Source organism: Gavia stellata, chromosome 11, assembly GCF_030936135.1.
Source record: "Gavia stellata isolate bGavSte3 chromosome 11, bGavSte3.hap2, whole genome shotgun sequence".
Lineage (NCBI taxonomy): Eukaryota > Metazoa > Chordata > Aves > Gaviiformes > Gaviidae > Gavia > Gavia stellata.
In genome coordinates this window covers 1,831,035-1,852,685 of record NC_082604.1, presented here as the reverse complement: position 1 = coordinate 1,852,685, position 21,651 = coordinate 1,831,035, and the positions used below count along the sequence as shown (strand labels likewise).

The following is a 21,651-nucleotide window of genomic DNA, read 5'->3' as shown; positions in this document are numbered from 1 at the left end:
ATTTGCAAAAGCAATGAGGAAAACTAAACTTTCTTGTTTTCTGTGATAACAGAGGTTTCTCTTGTGACAGCACTTTAACTCCAAAGCTAACAGATGGCTAATGGTCATTTATCCACAGATACAATTTTAGTAATCTGTAAGCTTTTAATATAACTCACAATTTCATTTAAAAACTATGCCCTTTAATGCTTTAATAGTTTTCTGAAATTGCAAGGCATGAAGCCTAAAATAGCATTCCTTAATATTAAAAATGTACATTATAAATGTAATTTAAAAAGGCCCTTATTTAAATATTCTTTCACCACAATGTTAGAAAAAGTGCTCAAACTTAATTGTAATGCCTATTTGTTGTCTGTTTGCAGTGTTTCGTGTCGAACTCTCCTGCACTGGCAGACTCGACTCCGAGGTCACAATACTAATGCAGCTCAACTTGACAATAAATTCATCAAAAAACATCACAGTTTTAAATTTCAAACGAAGGAAAATGTGCTACAAAAGTAAGACTTTAGGTTTCAAATATTAAAAAGCTTTTAGTGTTAAAATTATGATAGGAAAAAGGAGTGGGAAGGTATATGATCCAGGACATGAGCAACAGTCCCCCAGAATGAATGTTGGAGAAGATAGGAAGAAACCAGGTGAAATTTAGCCTTTCAGAGACGACTGGGGACTTTTGGTAGAAGCTGATGGGTGAACAAATTCCCCAAGTGTTCTGCTGCATTGACTGATCTTTTCACATATGTAGCAAAAAGCATTTTCTCTGTTGTGCTTGGAAGGAAGAAACTAGTTTCCTCAAAACTGCAGCGCTCTGAATATTCAAATTCTTCTAAGATTTAACAACTAAATCTATTTAGTTTATAAAATTTTAAGGTTGGCTATTTAATAATTTGAAGCAGGTGTTAGTCTTTCAGACTTAAAGTGCGAAATGATCTTGGTAGATAATGCAGACTTCAGAAATCCCAAATCGACTCTTCTGCATTCAGACTGAGGAATCTGCAAGCACAATTTATTCTTGGATAGCAGCGACTGTCTCCTGTTGCTGCTTCCTGGAGGTATTTTCATAGGCATCAGAAGAAAACTATTTTGGAGAATCCCAAGAACCTTAAAAATGGTACCCTCCTTAAAAATGGTATCCTGTTCTCAGGCAGTGTTTGAGGATGGCCGCCTCTCTATTTACATGCTCCTCCTGGCACTGTTCAGTTTGCTTGGAGCCTTTGAGGACAGTAGTTGGCTTTTCAGGGGGGAATTTGTCACTTCTCTTGAGTATGAATGTCTGAGGATGGACTTCTGGAAGGTGTGGGTGAAAGAGCATGGCTTTTCAGCACATAACGTTGTGATGCTCATGTTCCTTGCATTGGTGTTACAGGAAAACCATTCTTAATTCAAAGCGTATCTCTTTTTCTAGTGAAAATGGAGCTCTGGCTGATAATGTTGACATTTTTACCTTTATTTCATGTTTTCCTAGGTACTTTTTCAAATGTTCTAAGTGGGGGAAGTCAGCACTGCTTATGCATTCATAGCTTATTGAGACACTGATTGAGCAGAGGAGGTTTCTATAGGCACTACACAGTTATCAGGGTGTGTGAGATAGAGCCACTTCCTGAATTATGCAGAAGTGATTCTTACAAAGATCGTGTTTCTGTGGGTTCATAAAAATGTCAGTGACTTTTTTGATTTGTATTGAGTTGATTGGTATAGAGCATCCGGGGATTTCTGATTTAATTTAGTGCAGAAGTTAAAAATATGTAGGAACTTGCTAGTGGTTTTGCTCAAGGCATTCGTAATAGTTCCTCCTAAAGTTTAAAAAAAGGAGGCGGGGGGTGGGGGGGGTGGGGGGGAGAAGAAAAACTCTCAGATTTTCCCTGCCCTTTCCCTGGATTACTTCTTCACAAGTTTATCAGGCTGAACTGGCTTGCCAAGGAATCAGAAGGTGCCGTGCTGGGGAGGAAGCAGCTCTTCACAGCTGGGAGCAGGAAGTGGGAAGTGCAAGTGGGACTGTGCCTTTGCAGCCACAGAAATCCCTTCCAATGCCTCAACTGCGTGCGAATCCACAGTGAGGTTCCTCTGAAGTCATGTCCACAGCCTGCTTTCCCTTGGTTTGCACCGCTCCTCTTAGTGACCAGACTCGTAGTAAGCTTAAAGAAGATTTATCCCCTTTCTAAAGGACTGCTTTCACACACAAAGCTGAGAATTGTCCTTACGCCTTTTGTTCCATTTTTCTGAGTATTTAAATGGGCATTACCATTTTCATCCTTCAGTTTTAAAACACTCATGGCTGCAGCATCAGCTGAGAAAGCACAGAGCCCATGAGTGCACCTCTAACCTCTTCCTAGGAGGAGTAGCATTAGGCTGGAGCCAGAATTTCTTCCAAAAGGTCAGGGTAGTATTGATTGAACATTGGAGAAATTATTTCCTATCCTGTAGTAACTGGTTCTGTGAGGTCTTTGTTGTTTAGTGTCTAAACATACACTCACATACTCTGCACCTCCTCTTTCTACTGTCTGCTGCTTTGGACTTTGGTGGACAAGCCGGAGGGTTTTTTGAGGTAGGTAGATTCTGTGGGTTCAAGCATGGCCTTAATGGACATGTGAATCAGTGGTGAAATATATCTGAGCCATGTGTCTTTAAAGAAGTGTGATTTTGTTATTATACAGTGGTTAGGTATTTAAAATGGAAATCTAGAGATAACTGTAGTCCTTAAGTCAGCTCTCCTATTTGGAAAAGCAGATTTGTTTTTCCATAAATCAGGCAATTGACTTCCTGTGAAGGACTACAATAATAAAAGTATACCAAACTTAATGGTTTTCTCTCATCTGTTTAGAGCTTGAACCAGAATTAAAATCTCCAACATCTGACAAAAACAGCAGCAAGGCTCTCTGTAAGTAATTCTGAGCGTACAACTTACTTTGGGTGTAAAAAATGAAAAACTTGTGATGTTCTTTCTGTTTCCACAGCATTCCCTATGAAAACACTACCCAGGTAGTTTGTACTATACCCAGTATTTTAGAGGGATTTTTTTGTAATTAATGATTTTAACTAGGGATATATACTAGTGAAGAGGAAAAAAAACTATTCCAAGCCTCCTAACAACTTTTTTTATCACGTCTTAGGGGCTCTGGGTTCCGTACATGACCCTGATCTATTTTCTTGATTTTAGGACCTGTATGGTTTGTTGTTTTTACTTGTCAGTGCTGAATTGATTGAATGAGGTGGTTTCTTTTACTCATTCCTCTTCTAGCTGGAAATATCATCGACTGACTGTTCTCAGCCTGTGTGGCACCCAAAATGTAAACAATTTTGCCAAAATGCTTTTTGAAAGTGGTGGAGCGCGTTGCTCAGTTTTCTCTTTACCACCCACTGTCTCTTCCAGGGCAGTTGCTCTCCACGATGCGTGATTTGAAATTGGGGATGGCTACGGCTACTGCCTCTTCGTGCCTCCAGTCCCTCTGCCCGTGTTGCTGCTAAGCACCAGCGCAGCAGGCAGCCCTCCGCTGCCGAGGTGCAACGGCAGAATTTTGCCCTAAATTACTGCAGTTGAGATTCTTTTGAGAAAGAGGATTAACTGCCCTGTTAACACTGCTGCATTAAGATGCAGGTCAGGGGGCCGTTATCCACCCATCATACCCTAAAATCAGGAGGAGAAGCTGAAGTTGTGTGCACTGGCACATTCAGTCAGCGAGTAAGCACTGCTAGCACCCTGCATCTAGGTGTTGGTCTCGTTTTATTTACTGTATTGGCGTGTGATCTTTACTAATGCTGTAATCGTTCCTGTCGTGGCTCCTTGTGAACGCTCCAATTTTTCACCGTTTTGATCTGGGCAGAAGGGGACAGGGCAATAAGCGGTGATCATACCTGCCCCTACAGCCCTCCTGGCTGAGATGTCTCTCTTGGACATCCAGGGATTACACCAGCCCATGTTCAGCTGGGTTCCCAGCACGGCTCCTAAAATACTCTCAGATCTGCTCCTTCTTGGACGGCATCCCTGCCCCATTGGTTTGTGCTCTTTGTTCTGCATGTATGGCTTTACACTTGGCCCTCTTGAAAAGGACAAGTCCTTAGCATTGTTGCTTGCAATGGCCTTTTTTTTCTTCATACACTCTGAGAGAGTGGTGACACACTGGAATAAGCTGCCCAGGGCAGTGGTGGAGTCACCATCCCTGGAGGTATTCAAGGAACGTGTGGACATGGCACTGTGGGACATGGTTTAGTGGGCATGGTGGTGTTTTTTGGTTGATGGTTGGACTTGATGATCTTACAGGTCTTTTCCAACCTTAGTGATTCTGTGATTCTGTGTCCTGGTGTGCAGGTGACTCCTAGCAAGCCTATGCCACTTGTTCAGCTGAGGGGCTCGGCTGAGCTGGAGGCTGGGTTTGTCCGTGCTCCTACTGTGTTTGCAGGATGGGAGCCATGGAGGAGAGTCGAGGGGTTGTGCGAGGTAGAACCAACAAGACCCTTTTAGGAGGTTGCTAGCTAGCTTGTATCCTTCAGTAGGAACCCTTCTTTTGTCCCGGTAAATAAATGGAGGTATCGAGTGGCTTGCTGGGCCCTGCCCTGCATTGCTGCAGCAGGAACTCCGGTGCCCGCTCCGCTGGGTGTTACCATGGTCTGCCTCCGCGGGCTGGCTCCAGGTCCCTGCTCCTGCCGGACCTGGGTGACAGGGCACCTGAGGCGAGTCTGGGGACAGCAGCACTGCCCTCCCAACAAGTCAGCCTGCTGGGAACTAACAAAATGTTGTTTGCTGTAGGGTTGGTTTGTGGGTTTTTGTTTTCTTTTTTGGTTTGGGTTTTTTTTGAGAAAGGTTCAGTAACTTTTCAACTTTCTGTTTCAGTCGATCCTGTAAACGCAGCTCCCACCACTTCTACCCGTGTGTTTTATATCAGTGTAGGCGTATGCTGTGCTGTTATATTCCTGGTGGCAATAATATTAGCTGTCTTGCATCTCCACAGCATGAAGAGGATAGAGTTGGATGACAGGTATGTATTCAAGCTTTTCAAGTGCATTTTTGGGACTCATTTACCCAGATTTGTGGGTGTTCTGGTGTCAAAATGAGCACTCTGTAGTAGCTTGCAATTTCTGCTCTTAATGTCAAGCTGTAATGATTACTACCTGTGCAGAGTTGTGGTAAGGGCTATACTGCAGAAAAGCAGCAGTTGCAGGTGCTCTGCTGTTTATGGAGTGGGAGGGTTGTGGCTGTTGGGTTTTTGCCAGAATAGTTGTGTGGAGGACACACAGTGGGGAAATTTGGACAGAATCAGATCTGCAAGGATTGTCAGGATTGAAGGAAAATATGATACCTGGGCACGCTGAAAATATTTGTGTTTTACTGATTTCTGTAGGGGATTGAATTTCAGCCTTCTCTATTTTGATTGATTTACCAGTATTCACTTTGGCTGTAGGGTAAAGTTTGGGGATTACAACTGGTTGGTTATAAAGCTGAAAATGGGCTCGTTCTCAAATGTATTTTCAATCCAGAAAAACCAAACTGGTACATGCACGGGAAAAGGACTTGTAATGTGAACGCAAGGGCAATATTGTCAGCTGAGTGGGGATTAAACACCGAGGCGGAAGGGAGGCTGAAGCAGCAGGTGGACTGAGGCTCTGCTGAGGATGTGTGAACAAGCTGCATCAGATGCAACTGTTCAGAAGCAGGCAGTTTTGAAACAGAATATTTTGGAAAACAGTCGGGCCTGTGGGTGGTCACCCCTGTTGAAAGGATATCTTGAACTGTTTCTGTTCTGCCTGCAGCCTCTCAGGGTAGCTCTATCTTTTCATCTTCCTCTCTATCCATTCATCTGGTTCTTTCTGGTTTTCTTTCTGCCATTTACTCCTCTGGTGTCCCCATACCACTTGGTTCTTGGGGGGTGTCAGTGTAGTAAGTAGTAATGGTTTCTCAAGGCCTGATTATCTAACCAAATGACTTGTCAGCTTTCCTCAATACATTTGTGCCTAATTGTCTACTGAGGGTTTTTAATCAATAGAAGGTGTTAAAGGATATGCAGCTTGCTTTAATTCAGAAAGGAAAAGCATTACATTTATAGAGTGTGTGAATAGTGTCATCTACGAGTTTTTGAGAGACTCTCTCAGCCTAGCAGTGTGATCAAACTTCCTTTCATCCACTCCATCGTACTTGATTTCTGTGGAGATACAAGCTAAAAAATAATCTAATGTTAATACTCTGTGGCTTGCAGGTATTAAAGAATTTGCTCTAAATCATTATATGGCCTTCTGATAATTTCTGTGAAGTTTGTGCAGATAGTGGGATTTAGCTCTTCAGAGAGCCATGTGATGACTTGTTTTATGAGCCTGAAGGTGCCTGACCTGACAAAACCTTGGACGGGCTCCTGGGTAAGAGCTGTGGTCAACTAGTATGGTAGCAAAGGTGTAACAGAGAGGCAAAATGTGCCTGAAAATCAGGATCTGTGGAGTTTTGTTTTCAGAATGGGCAGCGTGCACAGGAGCCAGCAAAGAGATGGCGAGGTGATGTTTCAGTGCTTGGCTGAGAAACTGGTTCAGTGTTATAATTGAGCCTCAATGTTATGTACTAGCATTCCAGATGATCAATGACTGCTTGATGTAGCAACTAGTCAAGGAACTTATGAGAGAAGAAACAACTTTTGATTTGGTTTTGAATAACAAGCTCAAAATGCTGCTGTAAAGGCGTTCTGAATCAAAGATGATAACGTCATTAGGGTTAACGACCTCCCAGGAGCAACAGAGGCTGAAAACCCCACTGCTGTTGCTGTTAATTTCAAAAAACAGAACTAAATAAAAATGAGGAAGGTTGTTAAATAGAAGCTAAAACCAGGCAGCTGAGTTTACAGGCTGCACATGGACTGTTTAAGAACATTGTATTGAAAGTTCAGAGCAAATGCTTGCATACTTCCTATCAAAGGCACTTGGAAAAGCGCCAAAGAAAGTTGGCATGGCTTAACAGCAGGATAATGGAGGTTATTAAAAGCAAGAAGGCACTGTTCAAAAAGCTGATGCAGTATACAAGTGAGAAAACTAAGAAAGCTCATAAACATGAACAAGATAAACCTAAAAACCAGAATGAATCTGACCAAAAAAAGTTGGTTTTCAAACTTGCAACAAGCAGAAAAAGAATAATTCCTTTTTCAAACTTGCTTGCAGCAGGAAGGCAGCCAAAGAAATCTGTAGGGCTAGTAGGTGATCAAGTTACAAAAGGAGTTTCCAGGGAAGATAAAGCCATAGCAGGAAAACGAAATACAAGTTCCGCACCAGTGTTAAACGCAGTGACCATGCCAGGACGCTTCTTTCCGGGGAGCTCACCGGAGGGTGAATCACGTTGAAGCAGCTTGTAGATGCAATAGTGCAACAGTTAAAATAAGCAGTAACAAGTTGCCAGCACCAGTGAACATTCATTCAAAAACTCCAAAGGAAGTTAAGGTGGAGTAGTTAGACCACCAACTGTGGCTTTTAACCTCATGCTAAAACCTCTGTTGGAACCCTACACCTGGAAGACAATGTGGGAATAACTTAAAGGTTTCCAGAGAGAGATCCGGGCCAGCTATAAATCAGTAAGCCTGATGTTTGTATTGTGAGAATTTGTAGATTCTGTTCTACAGAAAAAATTCAGTAGGTGCATCTGTGGTTATGGTATAATGGGGAAGAGTTGACTTGGCTTTCTGTTTGTTTTTTTAAAAGGAACTTCTGCTTCAAAAACCTAAGAGTGGTCCCTGAGGGCATCACCAAGCATGTCTAAAAATCCTACAGGGATGGCTAGCGCTGCTTGCTCAGTGCTTAGCAGCAGCCCAAGGAACGAAATGGAATGTTGATTATTTGGCAAGGCAGAAGGTTATAGCCAAAAACAATCTCTTCTTTGTTTTCCCGATACAGTCAGCAGAAGTGGAGAAGCTTTTAAGTTTCAAAAAAGGGGGGGATGTTTGTGTGTATTTGGGAAGGAGATCAAAAAAGCTTCTTCCGGCCTTGTCATCTGAGCTAGTAACAGGTACTGCCTTTGCCTGAAAACTTTCTCACCTGTTCTTGGGCCATTACAGCTACAACAACTCTTTCTGTAGGATTTTGTCCATGAGGACAAGACAGAAAACATCCTGCTGTGGTTTAAGCTATGGTTTGCCTGTCTCTTGAATACTACATGCAGCTATGGTCCTTCTACCCAAAGAAAATATCTCAGAAGCACATTGTGGGTGAACCTGGAAGGGGCAACAAGCATCGTCAGAGAGAGGAATGACAAAGTAGGCTAGGGCACTTTGGTCTGTAAAAGAGACTTGAGACAAGTGCAGTGGTGTAGGGCAAAAAACCGTTGGCAGCAGTGAACTAGGGAATGTCTTTTCGGTATTTGCTCCAGCACAGGAACTAAAGGGCAGCAGACAGAGCTGACAGCTGGCATGCCCAGAGCAAGCAAGCGATCACTGGCTGAAAAAGCTAGTTAAGCTTTGCAGGGTGTTACGGGTGTCTCTCTGTTTGGCTCAGGCTACTGCTTTCAAATTTCCGTAGTTGTCGTTGGTTTCTCAGTAGGATGTTGGTACCATGAAACAAATGCATACAAGTCCTCTCTGGAATATAATAGTTTTGTTGTTTCTGGTGGGACAGTGTGGTTCTTGCAATAAATGTTTTGTCGCCTTGATTTTTCAAAAGTAGGGAAGAAGTCCTGGAAAACAGAGCGAATTCTGCAAAACAAATAGGAGGAAGTTGTTCACGCTGAAAGGACAGGAGTGCTAAGATTTTTAGTTACCTGACATAGGTATTAATGTGTGAGAGACTTTTAAAATGTCTTTCTTTCAAACTCTAGCCTGGAAAATCTTCTGTTTTTAACTTTGATACGTTAATTTTGAATTTATTACAGTGGCAAGCAGTCATGTTCATGTCTGGTTTTGTTTTAAAACAGCATTAGTGACAGCAGTAGCTCACAAGGTTTATCCCAACCTTCCACACAGACGACACAGTACTTGCGAGCTGACACGCCAAACAATGCAACGCCAGTAACCAGTAAGTGTTAATCTAATTACAGACCCTTGCAACAGACCCTCTTGGACACAGCTGGAGTATTGGGTGGTAGGGGTCTCGTAGATTAGTCTTTTCGTCTTGTTGCTGCAACCTGCAAAGGAAATGAATGGGGGAAAAGCTTTACAAGGGTCATATATTCCCGATTTATTTTTATTTACAGCTTTGCTTGAAAGAACATTAAATAGTTAAAAAGAGCAGTAATTAAAAGGAAGGGTGGCAGTGTTTTTATATATTTTGTGATAGACTGATACTAGCTATGTTCTGTGTTAATTCTGTAATCACTGAAGGTATTTATTATCTGCAGGGTGTTTATTCCTCCAGTTATTGCCTGTCTTTTCTAGTCTTCTATATCCCATATAGCATCACTCCAGGGAAGGGACTGTTCAGACTGTAGGGAAGCTGGGTCGTGTAGGGACACGCTTGGGGCGCAGTGCGCTGGCGGTGTAGTCCATCTGAGGTTGGACTGACCATGAGCGTTTGCCTTTTCCCCTCTGCCGGCACTTACGCTGCTAGGCTGCAAGATGATACAGGGAGCCGAGTCAGCCAAAAACTGACTTCTTTTGTAGAGTGATGGGTTTTTGGTTGACTCGAGTCAAACACAATAGCTGTGTGAGCACCAAGATGGTGCTGAGAGGCTATGGGTCTACATGACTGAGCATTGGAAGAAGGCAGGACTTAGCCCAAACTCAATTGGCTTAAGCTATTGCTGGAGAGCCTGCTTTGAAAGAGCTAAGGTGAGGTAAGGGTTTATATTTATGAAGTGGAAAAAATGGGGGAGCCCGGCCAGAGGAACAAACCGTCTCTTTTGTTAAACAAAAATTGCTGATTTTTCTCAATAGAGTGGGAATTGCCAAGCTGAAATAGTACCCTGGCACTCCTGACCTTTTCAGAAAGCGTAAATTAAATGGCTTCTGTTTTCACCTGCCACCAGTGATTTTTCTCTTCAGTAATGCTAAATAGTTTTGTATTAATTGCCTGAAGAGACTTTGTTCAGCGATCTCATGAGTGGAAATGTCAATGTAGATCCTTTATTTACAGCTAGCTAATAATAATGATTAATTACTTGACTACTTTTTTTTTAAATCAACCCGTAAGACCCAAAAATCTCTCTCATTTTCTTCTGATGGCACTTAGTAGTGATACAGACCATCCCAATTCACGAGGGAGCACTGCATAAATGTCGTGATTACTGTTCAGCCCTACTGTGTTTTCTTGTTTCCCCCTCACATGTGCAAAAAGGTGTTTAAGATCGAGATCCTGCAACTTTGAGAAAGTTTTGGCTTTCTTCTAAATTGTACTATATCTCCTTAAAAAAAAAAAGGTTCTTTTTTGTCATCTTAGTTCATCTTTCCCTTGCAAAAAACTGCCTTTAAAATTTATTTAGTGGAAGCATTAATTGAAAATATAAATAAATATATATATAAAAAAATTCCTTTCCACAGTTTGGAAGAGATCTTAGCATGCAACTAATTCTTGAGCTGGTTTTCCCTCTTGCCACCTGAAGTCCCTCCCCAGCTTTTTTATTTTCCATCTCTTACCTCAGATCACATTCTGCTGTTGATGTCCTATCAACCTCAGGTTTTTAGGTTGGCCCTCTAAGTGATGCTGTTTGGTTAATTTGAATATGACCCCTGGAAACTCATTATTGAGCCTCTGGGAAAAGGGGAGAGGAGGACTTGTTGTGAAGGTGGCCTACAAACCCAAGGCCATAGTGATGATTAAACCCTCCTCACCTTGATGAGCGTGGTAGCCGTTATGCCTAAATGGCACCTGTTTGCTGTGTTCAGCCCGTGTTGTTTCGGAATGTCTCTTACCTGTTTTGGGACACCCTGGGTTGCACAGGTAACGGTGAAAATGAATATAAGAAGATGAAAGGTTGGATGCATGAAATAAACAGGAAGAACATTCTTAGTCCTTCCACAATCATATTAACCTTGTTTTCAGTAATGATTAAATAAAAAAAACAAAACCCTGTCATCAAAGTAATTCTCAGGATTTTTCTCTAGTGATTCATAAACTTTTTTGTACAAAAATATTCCAGCCTTTCTGACTATATTAGTGTATCTAGATGTCTACAAGTGCCAGAAGAGGGCACTGGTAGTTTTGGTTACGTCCTGCTGGGGTAAGGCATCTTCCTCACTCCAAGTCTTCTGACAATCTCCGACTGTGATCTTTATTTCCTTGTCGGGGAAGTGCAGTGTCTTGTTAATCAGCTTCAGTACGTAAGGAGGAGTTTTATTTACCTGGTATTAATAATGAGACTTGATTGCATGACACTACATAGAATTCCTGTGTGACTTTTTTTCCCAGCGATTTTTATATTCACATGGCTTCTCTTGTGTTTGTTGTTTAATACTACAATCTTTTTAAGATTAATACATAATCTTTTTAAGAACATGCTGCTTGCATGTCTTTATACCTGTAGGGGGTGCTGAGGTGAAGCAATGTGCTTGTGTTCTCATTGTAAGGGTATTTATATTGGTTTGTTTGGCTCTGCTGGCTCCTCAGGTTATCCTACATTACGGATAGAGAAGAATGATCTTAAAAGTGTCACTCTAATGGAAGCAAAAGCTAAAGTGAAGGACATAGCCATCTCCAGGGAGAGGATAACTCTGAAAGATGTGCTCCAAGAAGGTATTTACAGGACTCGGACACTTGTTGACTACAACATGGTGTATATATATTTTTTTTTAATAGCTAGATTTTTTTCTGAAATTAATCATGGATGACGTTTCTGATCTTCATAACTTTGGATGAGAAGAATGATGAATGGTGTTTGCATTTGGGGTGTGAAGGGGTGGGGAAAACAGTTTCCAGAATTCATTAGAATGGGGGAGCGACTAACCGTGCTCAGTAAATCATTCAGCTTGTCTGTCTTAATAATCTGGTCCTTTATTTAAAGGTAAGGGTTAGATAGCTAAGGAATGAGGTAATCAGTTGGGGCTGCAAGTGGCAAAGTAACTCACTTTTGTAAGTTACTGCAGGAGAGCTTCTCTTAACAAAAAAAACCCACCCACAAAAATCCCAAAGCCCACAAAAACCTCAGTTATCTGAACTCATCGTCTCAATTTGATAGCTTCTGATTTGGAAATCTAATCAGCAGATGCAACATTGACAGCTCTGCTATGAAAAATTCAGAGATTACCTGATTTTTTTTGTCTTGTTTAATGCGTACTTTGGAAGTGTTCACGCACAACATTAATTGGTTCTTGTTGATGTTGAATTTGGGAAATAGACTTGAATATTTAGGGATTTTTGTCATTAACCTTTATTGCTGCAACTTTAAGTCTGTGTTCCCTGAGCCTCATGAGAAATCAAACTTTCCAAAGCTAGAAAACTGAGATACTTGTCTTTTGGAGGTAGAACTGCTAAATGCTTTGCATTACTGTCTGGAAAACAATGGGAGAATGCTCATGCTCTCCATTTAATGTATGCCTCTAAATCTCTAAGGAGGTAGCTTTGTGCTCAACTCCAGCATCAGTTCTGCAAAAAGCTTCCTTCACATGCGGGGTGTCCTTTGTGTTCCTTTGTGCTGTCTGTTGCCTGTAGCTGTGATGTTAGGAGTCATCCGATGACGAGAAGTGACTCGGTGCTACAGCTAAGCTTCAGGTGTTCAGCACCGAGTGACAGAGCTGCCCTGTTCTGCGAGATGTGGCTTAAAAGGCTGTTGAATGCAATGTGGACCCAGTTAATACTGGGATCTTGTTTCTGGGCATTCAGCTGGTATTTGAGTCTGTCAAAACCTTCAGAAGTCAGTCAAAATACTAGAAGACAGATTCTGATGAACAGTCATCAGTTTTAGTTCAGGATCGTAGCAGAGCTCAGTCTCTGTCAACTAAGAACAAAAGAGTGTCACAGGGGACTAAGTGAATAATAGAAATGTTTGTATAAATTTTTCAAGAATTCCTAAGTGCTACCAATGGAACTTAAACATATTTTACAGGTATTGGCCAGAGATTCATTATAAACTTCAAGTAGCTTCCATAACTTAACCTACTTCAAACATTTTAACAATTTAGTAGATTATGGTTCTGCTGTGGTGTAACCGTTTGGAAAATGCAGAGCACCACGTCTGAGAGTGCGCAAAGGACGAGGGATCTGTAGGGGCCTTTTGTACTGCTGGGCTCGTGCAGCACCTGATTCTGAACCTGTGTCAAGCTCATATTGTACTAGATGTAAGACAAAAATGTAGGTGTCTTAAAAAAAGTTTCAAATGGAATAACTACGCTTTAGCAAATGGAGCGGATGTTAACAGTAAGTGGACCTTTACCATTTTCTGTTGAAGTAGAGAAATGGCCTAGATGTCCAGTCTGGAATGGGAACAGCACAGTCTGTAAAAAGCCCGGAGGAGAGCGAAGTAGCGTGTTCACGGTGCTGTCTCTAAATGTTACAGCACACCAGTGACATACAGTTCCTGTTAAGATAGGAGTCTTTCAGGGTACCATTAAAAAAAACCAACAAAAAACCCCAATCAAAACAACTAAATGCCAAACTGTGGACCATACAGGCATGCTGTGTTGCAATCCAATATCTAGACGTAGAAAGACTGTATGGAAATTACTTTCTGGTCATAACTGCTTTTACCCGCTTCCCTGTTCTCTTTAATTCCAGCATTTACAAATGGATTGATAGCTTGATACCATAATGTGTTTCAGTACGAGATGCTATCTTCCCTTTGACTTTTACATATATCTGTATATTGGAAATATGTATTTAAGGCACTTTCACAGAATCACTACGGTTGGAAAAGACCTGTAAGATCCTCAAGTCCAACCATCAGCTAACACCCCCATGCCCACTAAACCATGTCCCACAATGCCTTGTCCACATGTTCCTTGAACACCTCCAGGGATGGTGACTCCACCACTTCCCTGGGCAGCTTATTCCAGTGTTTCACCACTCTCTCAGGAAAGAAATTTTTCCTAATATCCAGCCTGAACCTCCCCTGGTGCAACTTGAGACCATTTCCTCTTGTCCTGGTGTCTTGATGTCTGGTTCTTGATGTCTTCAAGAACCAAGATAAGAGGGTTTTAGTGTGCTGTTAAATAACTTATGCTGTATATTTATGGTTGCCTGTAGTCTCTAGTTAAGTTGCTTCTTAATGAGATTACAATTTGAAAATCCCTGTCTTGCAGGGTTTACTTGCAATCCCAGGGTAGGCGATAGAAGTGTTTCACTGTCCCTGTTAAGTATTTAGAAACCAAATGAAACCCACACTTCATGCCAGAAGCTGTACAACCAGGCTAAGGCAATCCCTGTCAAAGGTCTTTCAACTTACTCCGACAGGACAAATCAGTGGGAAAGGGATGCAACATAGGAATAGACTGCATGAAGATGATGCACATGTTGGTGTCACGGTAACAGTGTGACAGAAAAGCATTGCCAACCTGAGTTGTGTAAAAAGTTAATTCTGTGTGTGTTACCACGCTGCAGCTGTTCTTACTCCAGCTGTTCAGTGTAGTTCCTCTTCCTATAATAACTTCGTCAAAATTTTGTGAATGGAAAAATGTTGGAGAGACTAAAAAAAAAAACAAACCCACAAAAACCCCAAACAAACTCAACACCTTCCAGCTGAGGTGAAACATTTGAATAATGTGATACTGTTTTTTTTCAAACTCTTCCATGTGTACTGGTTGGCTGAAACCAGTATTTCCCTGTGAACATTTCCAAAAAAATTTCATCTTTGTGAGAAATGTTTTGACTGGAGAATTCCGGACCTGCTGGATGAGAAGAGTCCGGAGCTGGAGTTTTTTAGTGCAGACAAAGACCCAACTGCCACAAATAAACCCATCATTGGTATCAATACTTAATTTAACTGGATTCTGTTGCTATCATTAGTCCACTCTCATGCTTGTCCCCCTAAGTTTTAGTTATCTAAACTTTCAGCATTTACTGCATATAGTTCTGAATCCAGAACTGGATTCAGTGCTGGAGAGGTGGTTGGGTTATATATTGTTGACTTAATAGGGCATTCAGGACTTATGCCTTGATGGCCGTTGTTCCTAAATTTCTGCTGTGGCTGAATCATTCTAAGGTAGTGTTTTCTTAACAGATACGCTGATAACGTTAATAGAATTTAGTATTTTTACTACATAATACTTGCTAACTGTATGTTCTCTTCATAGGCACATTTGGGCGCATTTTTCATGGGATTCTAATAGAAGAAAAAGACCCCAGTAAAGAGAAACAAGTTTTTGTCAAAACTGTTAAAGGTAAGTTTACATAAAGGAGGGGTTTTTTTTGTGTCTAGTTGTTTGGATTGTGGTGCATGCTGAGTGTATCAAATCTGTCTTTAAAAACAAACCCCTCCTCCCCAAAATATGCAAATTGTTACAGCTTAAAAAGCAAAAGCAATTTGGTTGCTGCCTTCAGCCAGAGAGAACAGAAATCTTATATGGAAGAAAAATGCGTCCGTTCTCCACCAGTGCCTTCAGTTACTGCGTCCTGAATACTTTTGCTTATTATTCTTCTAAGTAAAAAATGTATTTTTTTTTTGCCTAGCATGTCATTGTTCTTTCCATCCACAGCCTTTTTCCCTGCAAATGGTTGAAAAAGGCACCTGTAATGCATCTTAAGAATCTTTTAAACATGCGTGGCTGTACAAAAGATAGGGCATAGTTTCTGCCATCCTTAAACTTTGCTACTGAAGCATGAGAATTATCATTTAGAACTTAATTTATACAAATATAGCATCTTTGTTCAAGAAATATGTTTTTGGAGTGATTTAAATTGTGATAGGTAGACTTAAGAAAACAACGAGGTAAGTATAGATGGAAACCATATTACATATATCGTACAAGCATACTACATATATCCTACATATATTCCTTCCTCTACACTTATCATTGTAAGAGTTCTCTAGTAGCTCACAACAGTTTTGCTGAATTCCCTGTGCAGTTGTTGCTTTACCAGATATTCTTGCCATTTCTATTGGGTGTGTTATTGCCTTTGGTTTTTCATTTTACAACTTCTTTAATTCTTTCTTTAAAAATAAAATTAGGCTTCTTAAAGAATTTCAACTTGTTTTAAATTTTTTTTCCTGGCTAGTAATTTTTAAAGATAGTAATTTTAAAGAGGAGAGTGGGAATTGATGAAGCTGCTAAATTTTGTTGTTGAATCTTTCTGCTATCCATTTATTCTGTGCTGTTCTAAAGAAAAATATATTGCTTAAAGAAAGCAACCTTCTATTATTCTTCATATGTTTCTCACACAATCAGATGCTTGTGATAATAATAAAAAAAAGTTTAGGTGGAAAGCCACTTAGAAAAAGATTCATGCTCACTTCAAGGGGAGGAATTTCTTAAAGTCAACCTGATTTGGAATAAAAGTAGCTGAAAAAGGGGTCCCTACTTCTTGAAACAGTCTGAAGTGGCGGTTTGGGATGGATGCTGTTGCACTCTTTAGCTGCACATTGTTCTTGATGTAGGCCTGACAGGATGGTGTGCTTTGGCAGTAAAGACAGGCCAGTGCCTGATAACATACCTGCTGCTCTGACAAAATATGTTGAGCTTAAAAAGGTTCAACTTGTCAGTACTATGAGCCAGGTGCCAGCTGTGAGTAGTCAACCCAGGCAGTGTGAAATTAGCCTCCTTTCCTGCCTAACAAATCCTCACCTCCTAATCAGGCTAGTATGGCTGAACTGTAAGGTAGGATGGGTACGAGTACTGCTTTGTGGGCAGCAGGAGGGTAACCTGTGAGTAGATCTGTCTCAGCATAGAGTCTGCCAGCAGAGCTCGATCTGTGCTCCGAACAACTGTTTGTGTTTCTGCTGATGGGATTCACAGAGGGCTGAACAGTGAGGATTTGCTGCTGTCACTTTTCCTGCTCTTTCCTCTTGCACGTCTTTGTGGACATTCTTAAATTCAGGGTGACAGTTACTCTCGTAGTCACAAGATATTTCCATTGTTTCTTCAGGAGTGCCTCTAAGGTGGTACGCTTTCATTCTGTAGCACTTTTCCTTCCTGTTGAGTCCAGAGAGGACTTCTGAAAAGTAGATATGCTGCCCCTTTGGAAGTTGTCGGTAGCTACCATTTAGCGTGGTGGTGGTAGCTAGAACTGTATCTGCTGAAGTGGTCATGGCTGTAACAAAAGTAATGGTCCTCTTGTAAAAAGGAAAGTATTTTCTTGTAGTGACTTCTAGCAAGAAGTAAAGGAGCACCCTCAATTAAAAAAAAAAAGTATACTGCTTTGCAGTATTTTGGAAACTTTTCCTGACTTCTGCCCTCTTCTGTTGCCCCTCCCTGCCAAACAGTTCTGACTGACATTTTGGTTACATTTGATATAGTTTCCAGAAGACTTATCCCATATCACGTAAGCCTGGTGCTCCTCTGTATGAGACGAGGCTGTCTAACTTGGGGCATCATTCGCCAGTGTTACCTTAACCTGAGATCCCCTTTGCTGTGTTATTTTGTGGTTCTCTGCCCTGATTGAGAGTGAACAATCGCTATGGCTCTTGTGAACCCCAAAACTGTTGTGAGCTAGAACAGTTTGACATCTGTACAGCACTACTTAAGCATGATTACTTTTTATAGCATCGGATTAAGTGACAAGACAACATTTGTGAGAACAGATCTTAATTTAGCTGCCTTCATCACCACTTGTCTAATTGCTTTACCAAAAAGGGGCTTCCAATCTACTCTTAAAGCTGCATTTCTCCCTTGCAGTGGCTTGTATCTTTGACACAGCGCACATCCTGATTTCTCTAGCCCTTCCCTTTGCAGTGAAAGGTTTGCTGGCTGCAGTGAACTGGAGCATGGTCTTCGGGGAGTAATGGTTTTCACATAATTGTCAGTAGAGAATTTCTCAGCTTTAAAAAGTATCTATATGGGCAAAGTTTATAATAGATTTTGCTGATACTTGTCTGTGAAATAATACTGGTTTGGACAGCAGAACGTTGCTAGGAAAATAACTATAAACATCGCCACTTCTCCTTACAGCAGTTCATTTGCAGTGCTAATATTAAGCAGCTTCATCTTCATACCCTGGCTGTGATAGCTGTGTGTGCAGCTGGGTCATGTAATAAGTTGGGAATTTGATCTGGTTGGAAGGAAAAAAAACCTGCAAAAATTCTCTCTTAACCAGACTTTTTCCTTGATCTCATTCTTTCTGTGACCACACACACACTGCTGTTTTGGCACAAGCACAGGAGTAGGGCAGGACCACAAAAGCAAGATGGGTATGAGAACTGTTAAACTGACTTAAGTATCTCTGTTGAAGGCAAGAAAGGAGCCTGAGGGTCATGGAAAAGAAACAAGGAAAAAAGGCTTTGTCTGTGTAGCGAAGTTATCCAGCCCCCCACCCCCACCCCCCCACCCCCCCACCCCCCCCCCCCCCGAAAAAATACGAGCTGCTCCAGAACAGTCTTTTTACCCAGTGGTGCACTCTGAAATTGATAAAATAAAGTCCAGTGGTACCCCGAATGACAGAAAATAATGGGGAGGGGGTGTGGGGTGTTCCAGATCTTCTGAAAAATGTGAACTGAAGTTCTTTCAGCAGGTGCTGTGAGGAAGAATAACTTTCTTGAGAGGAAAACCACCTCTTTCTTCTCACCAGGATCAGAGCTTGAGAAGCTTAAGACATTGCATTGGCGGTTTTGACATTAGGGTAGTTACCATGGCTTTAAATCTGGAATTGCCAACAGAAGAAACTCTTTGGAAGGAGAACACCTGGACGTGGCAAATATGATCAGTACATTTGTGCCCAAACTAGAGTTTCATATTAGAATCATAGAATTATAATCATTTGGGTTGGAAGGGACCTTTAAAGACCATCTAGTCTAACCAACCCCCCCTGCCCTGGGCAGGGACTTCTTTCATTAGATCAGGTTCCTCAAAGCCCCCATCTAACCTGACCTTGAACACTTCCAATGATGGGGCATCCACAACTTCTCTGGACAACCTGTTCCAGGGTCTCGCCACCCTCACTGCAAAACAAAAAAAAAAAAAAAATCTTCCTTAAGTCCAATATAAATCTACCCTCTTTCAGTTTAAAACTGTTGCCCCTTGTCCTGTCACTGCAGGCCATAAAGAGTCTCTCTCCATCTTTCTTATAAGCCCCCTTTAAATATTGAAAGGCCACAATAAGCTCTCCCTGGAATGTTTTTTTTCTCCAGGCTGAACAACCTCATCTCTGTCAGCCTTTCTCCATACCAGAGGTGTTCCAGCCCTCAGGTCATTTTCATTGCCCTTCTCTGGACCTGCTCTAACAGGTCCGCAGTTTTCTTGTGCTGGGGATCGCAGAGCTGCACGCAGTACTCCAGGTGGGGTTTCATGAGAGTAGAGTAGAGGGGGAGAATCACTTCCCTCAACCTGGGAACTTTGTCTAGACTTGACCTTAGTTGGTGCATTTGTCTACTGTGTCACTGGATAGAAGCTCTCACCCCTGTGGAGTAATACCAGTGTAGTGGCATACAAGTGGCTTTGTGTTGGGTGTTACCATTGCAAGCTCTATCAATCATAGCAAGTTTGCGTTGTGCAGAGTGGTAAAGCTAGTAGATTAAGTGATTATCCGCTGTACCTGCCCAGGAAAGCCCAACAAGTAGCATAAACGGGACTGGAAGACTTCCTTGAGCCATGGGCAGCTCATGTACGTTGGCTTTTAGGAGAAGACCTCTGTGGTACTAGGAAAGGTGTCAAAGAAGGGTTATTGTGCCATTCAAGTAATGGTCTCTGAATACTGCTCATTAGGAAAACCTGTGAAGAAAGGTCATGCCATAGCTATAACAGCAGGTGCCTGTCGTAATGCATCTCTTCTTTCCTGGGGTCCTTCTTCATACTAGTGTATTTCTAAGATCCATAACCTTTCAGGATGTGTTACTTCCTAATAATGTGGACAGAGGAGGGTGTGCTGTCAGTTCTCTCATTTCATATCCTGGAGAAGGTGAATGTTGTGGCTGGCATGCTCATCAGACAGTAGTTAGATCTGTGAGTATTTCCTGCTCTGAGAGGAGTGCATTTGCAGCCTTGTCAGTTTGCCTCTTTCCTATCTTCTTACCACTCCCTGGGGTTGATACTTTTTCCCAAAGGGTCAAAAAGCAAAGGTAGTTGGCTGTTATGGCAGTAACTGCAGCAGCCTTTCCCACTTTCCTTCCCTGATGTTTTCTAGCCCTCTGCTAAGGTCTTGAGCATTACTATAAACCAGAAGAGTGCTAACTGAAATCAAGAAGCCTTGATTTTTCTGAACTTAGTACTTGTTCTCCCTTCTGAAGTGATCTGCTGTTAAAGGAATCGGTAATGCATAAAAACTGAGACAGCCTGGACCTGCCTACCTTTGTCCTGAGAAACTCTTTTAAGTGAAAGAGGCTATTCAGAGAGTGTGAGACTCGTTTCCAGGAATGTATTGTATTCCCCATTTTCTCAAGCTGGGGTTGACCTATTAGGTCAGACTCTCAAAGGGCGAGTTTGATCCTAATAAAGCAACATCAGTGCAGGAGGCAAATAGATCGGAGTTTGCTTGTTTTGCATTATTTGACTAGTTTCTCCTACAATACAGAATTTGTCTGGGGTCTTTCATCTGAACCGTTCATTAAGTCTTTGAAGGGCTTTTCAACCGATTCAGTGACTACTTGTTCCGTAGCTTGTAAATTGATATGACTGAAAAGTTGGAGACACTTCTCTTGAAATCTGAATGCCACATCTTTTATAAAGATATAGTCTGAAAGCAGAATTCATCCCTGAGTGCCAGAAGTTCACTCCAGATCCCTTAGAATAAGTGTTTGGGTTTTTTTTTTTAACCTAACTGTAGTGCACTCCAGAGAAAAGTTGTAACATGCCCTGGGTAGTGACAAAGCTTCTACCTGCATGTTCATGAAATACATTAATTTATAATGTTTTTCTAATGCTATATCATCTAACGCTTTAGTGTATGTCTGGATGCCCGAGTCTTCCATTATGTGCAGTGCTCTGCGCCAAAGGGAGAGCTTAAAAGAAAAAATGGGTATCAGTTGGCAAAATCAGAGGTAGCTTTCTGGAAGCTCTAATAACTTTGGGAGTACAAAGTTCATAAGCCCTGGGTAAAACGTGTCGCTTATTCATACTTTCTCTAGATCCTTCATGTTGGCCATCCAGTTGTTTTTTTCTACTTGCAGTTTACAGTTTCACTGTGTATTAATTTGCTAGTCATCGTCGTAAAAGTTTTAGCTTCTTTCACATTTAGACTTTTCTGTGGGTAATTCGCCTTCTTTAAGTGGACATTCATGAAGATTAAGGATGTGTGTCTCATTACCCGTAGGAACAAGAATGTTATCTGTACTATATTTGGAATATTGGAATCCATGGATCAACACAACCTGAATAAGTTCTTTGTTAGAAAGATGAGAGACTTAGCTGGCATTTACTTTCTTCATTGTGTTTCTTGCTCTACAGTAGGATTGTTTTATGCGGTTGTAATGCTTCACTTTCTGATAGGAGGTTTCCAATCGTTCTCAACTTTGGGAAGTGCCTCAGTTGGCATATTTCTTAAAGCTGGCATTGCATCTTTTGCTAGTGATTGACAGATCTCTTCTGCCTTTATATGGTGTGAAATAGACATTCTTGTGAATCTTTTAGATCATCTTATGTCAGAAGAGGAAGAAAACACGTGGTTTTCACCTTTGGTTTAAAGAACACATTGTTTAATGGTGCTTTTCCTGTGAAGGAGAAAATTCTTTGCAGAACAAATGGAATTGTA

At 41.4% G+C, this 21,651-nt stretch overlaps 1 protein-coding gene across 1 annotated transcript in view; it reads left to right on the top strand.

Annotated features, from left to right (window-relative positions):
- RYK (receptor like tyrosine kinase) overlaps positions 1-21,651 on the top strand; it is a 64,238-nt gene that overhangs the window by 20,765 nt on the left and 21,822 nt on the right. The window contains exons 4-9 of the mRNA XM_059822515.1: positions 363-497; positions 2,819-2,875; positions 4,826-4,970; positions 8,867-8,967; positions 11,485-11,619; positions 15,111-15,197. Coding sequence (XP_059678498.1) covers positions 363-497; positions 2,819-2,875; positions 4,826-4,970; positions 8,867-8,967; positions 11,485-11,619; positions 15,111-15,197 — 660 coding nt within the window. The remainder of the gene's footprint in view (positions 1-362; positions 498-2,818; positions 2,876-4,825; positions 4,971-8,866; positions 8,968-11,484; positions 11,620-15,110; positions 15,198-21,651) is intronic.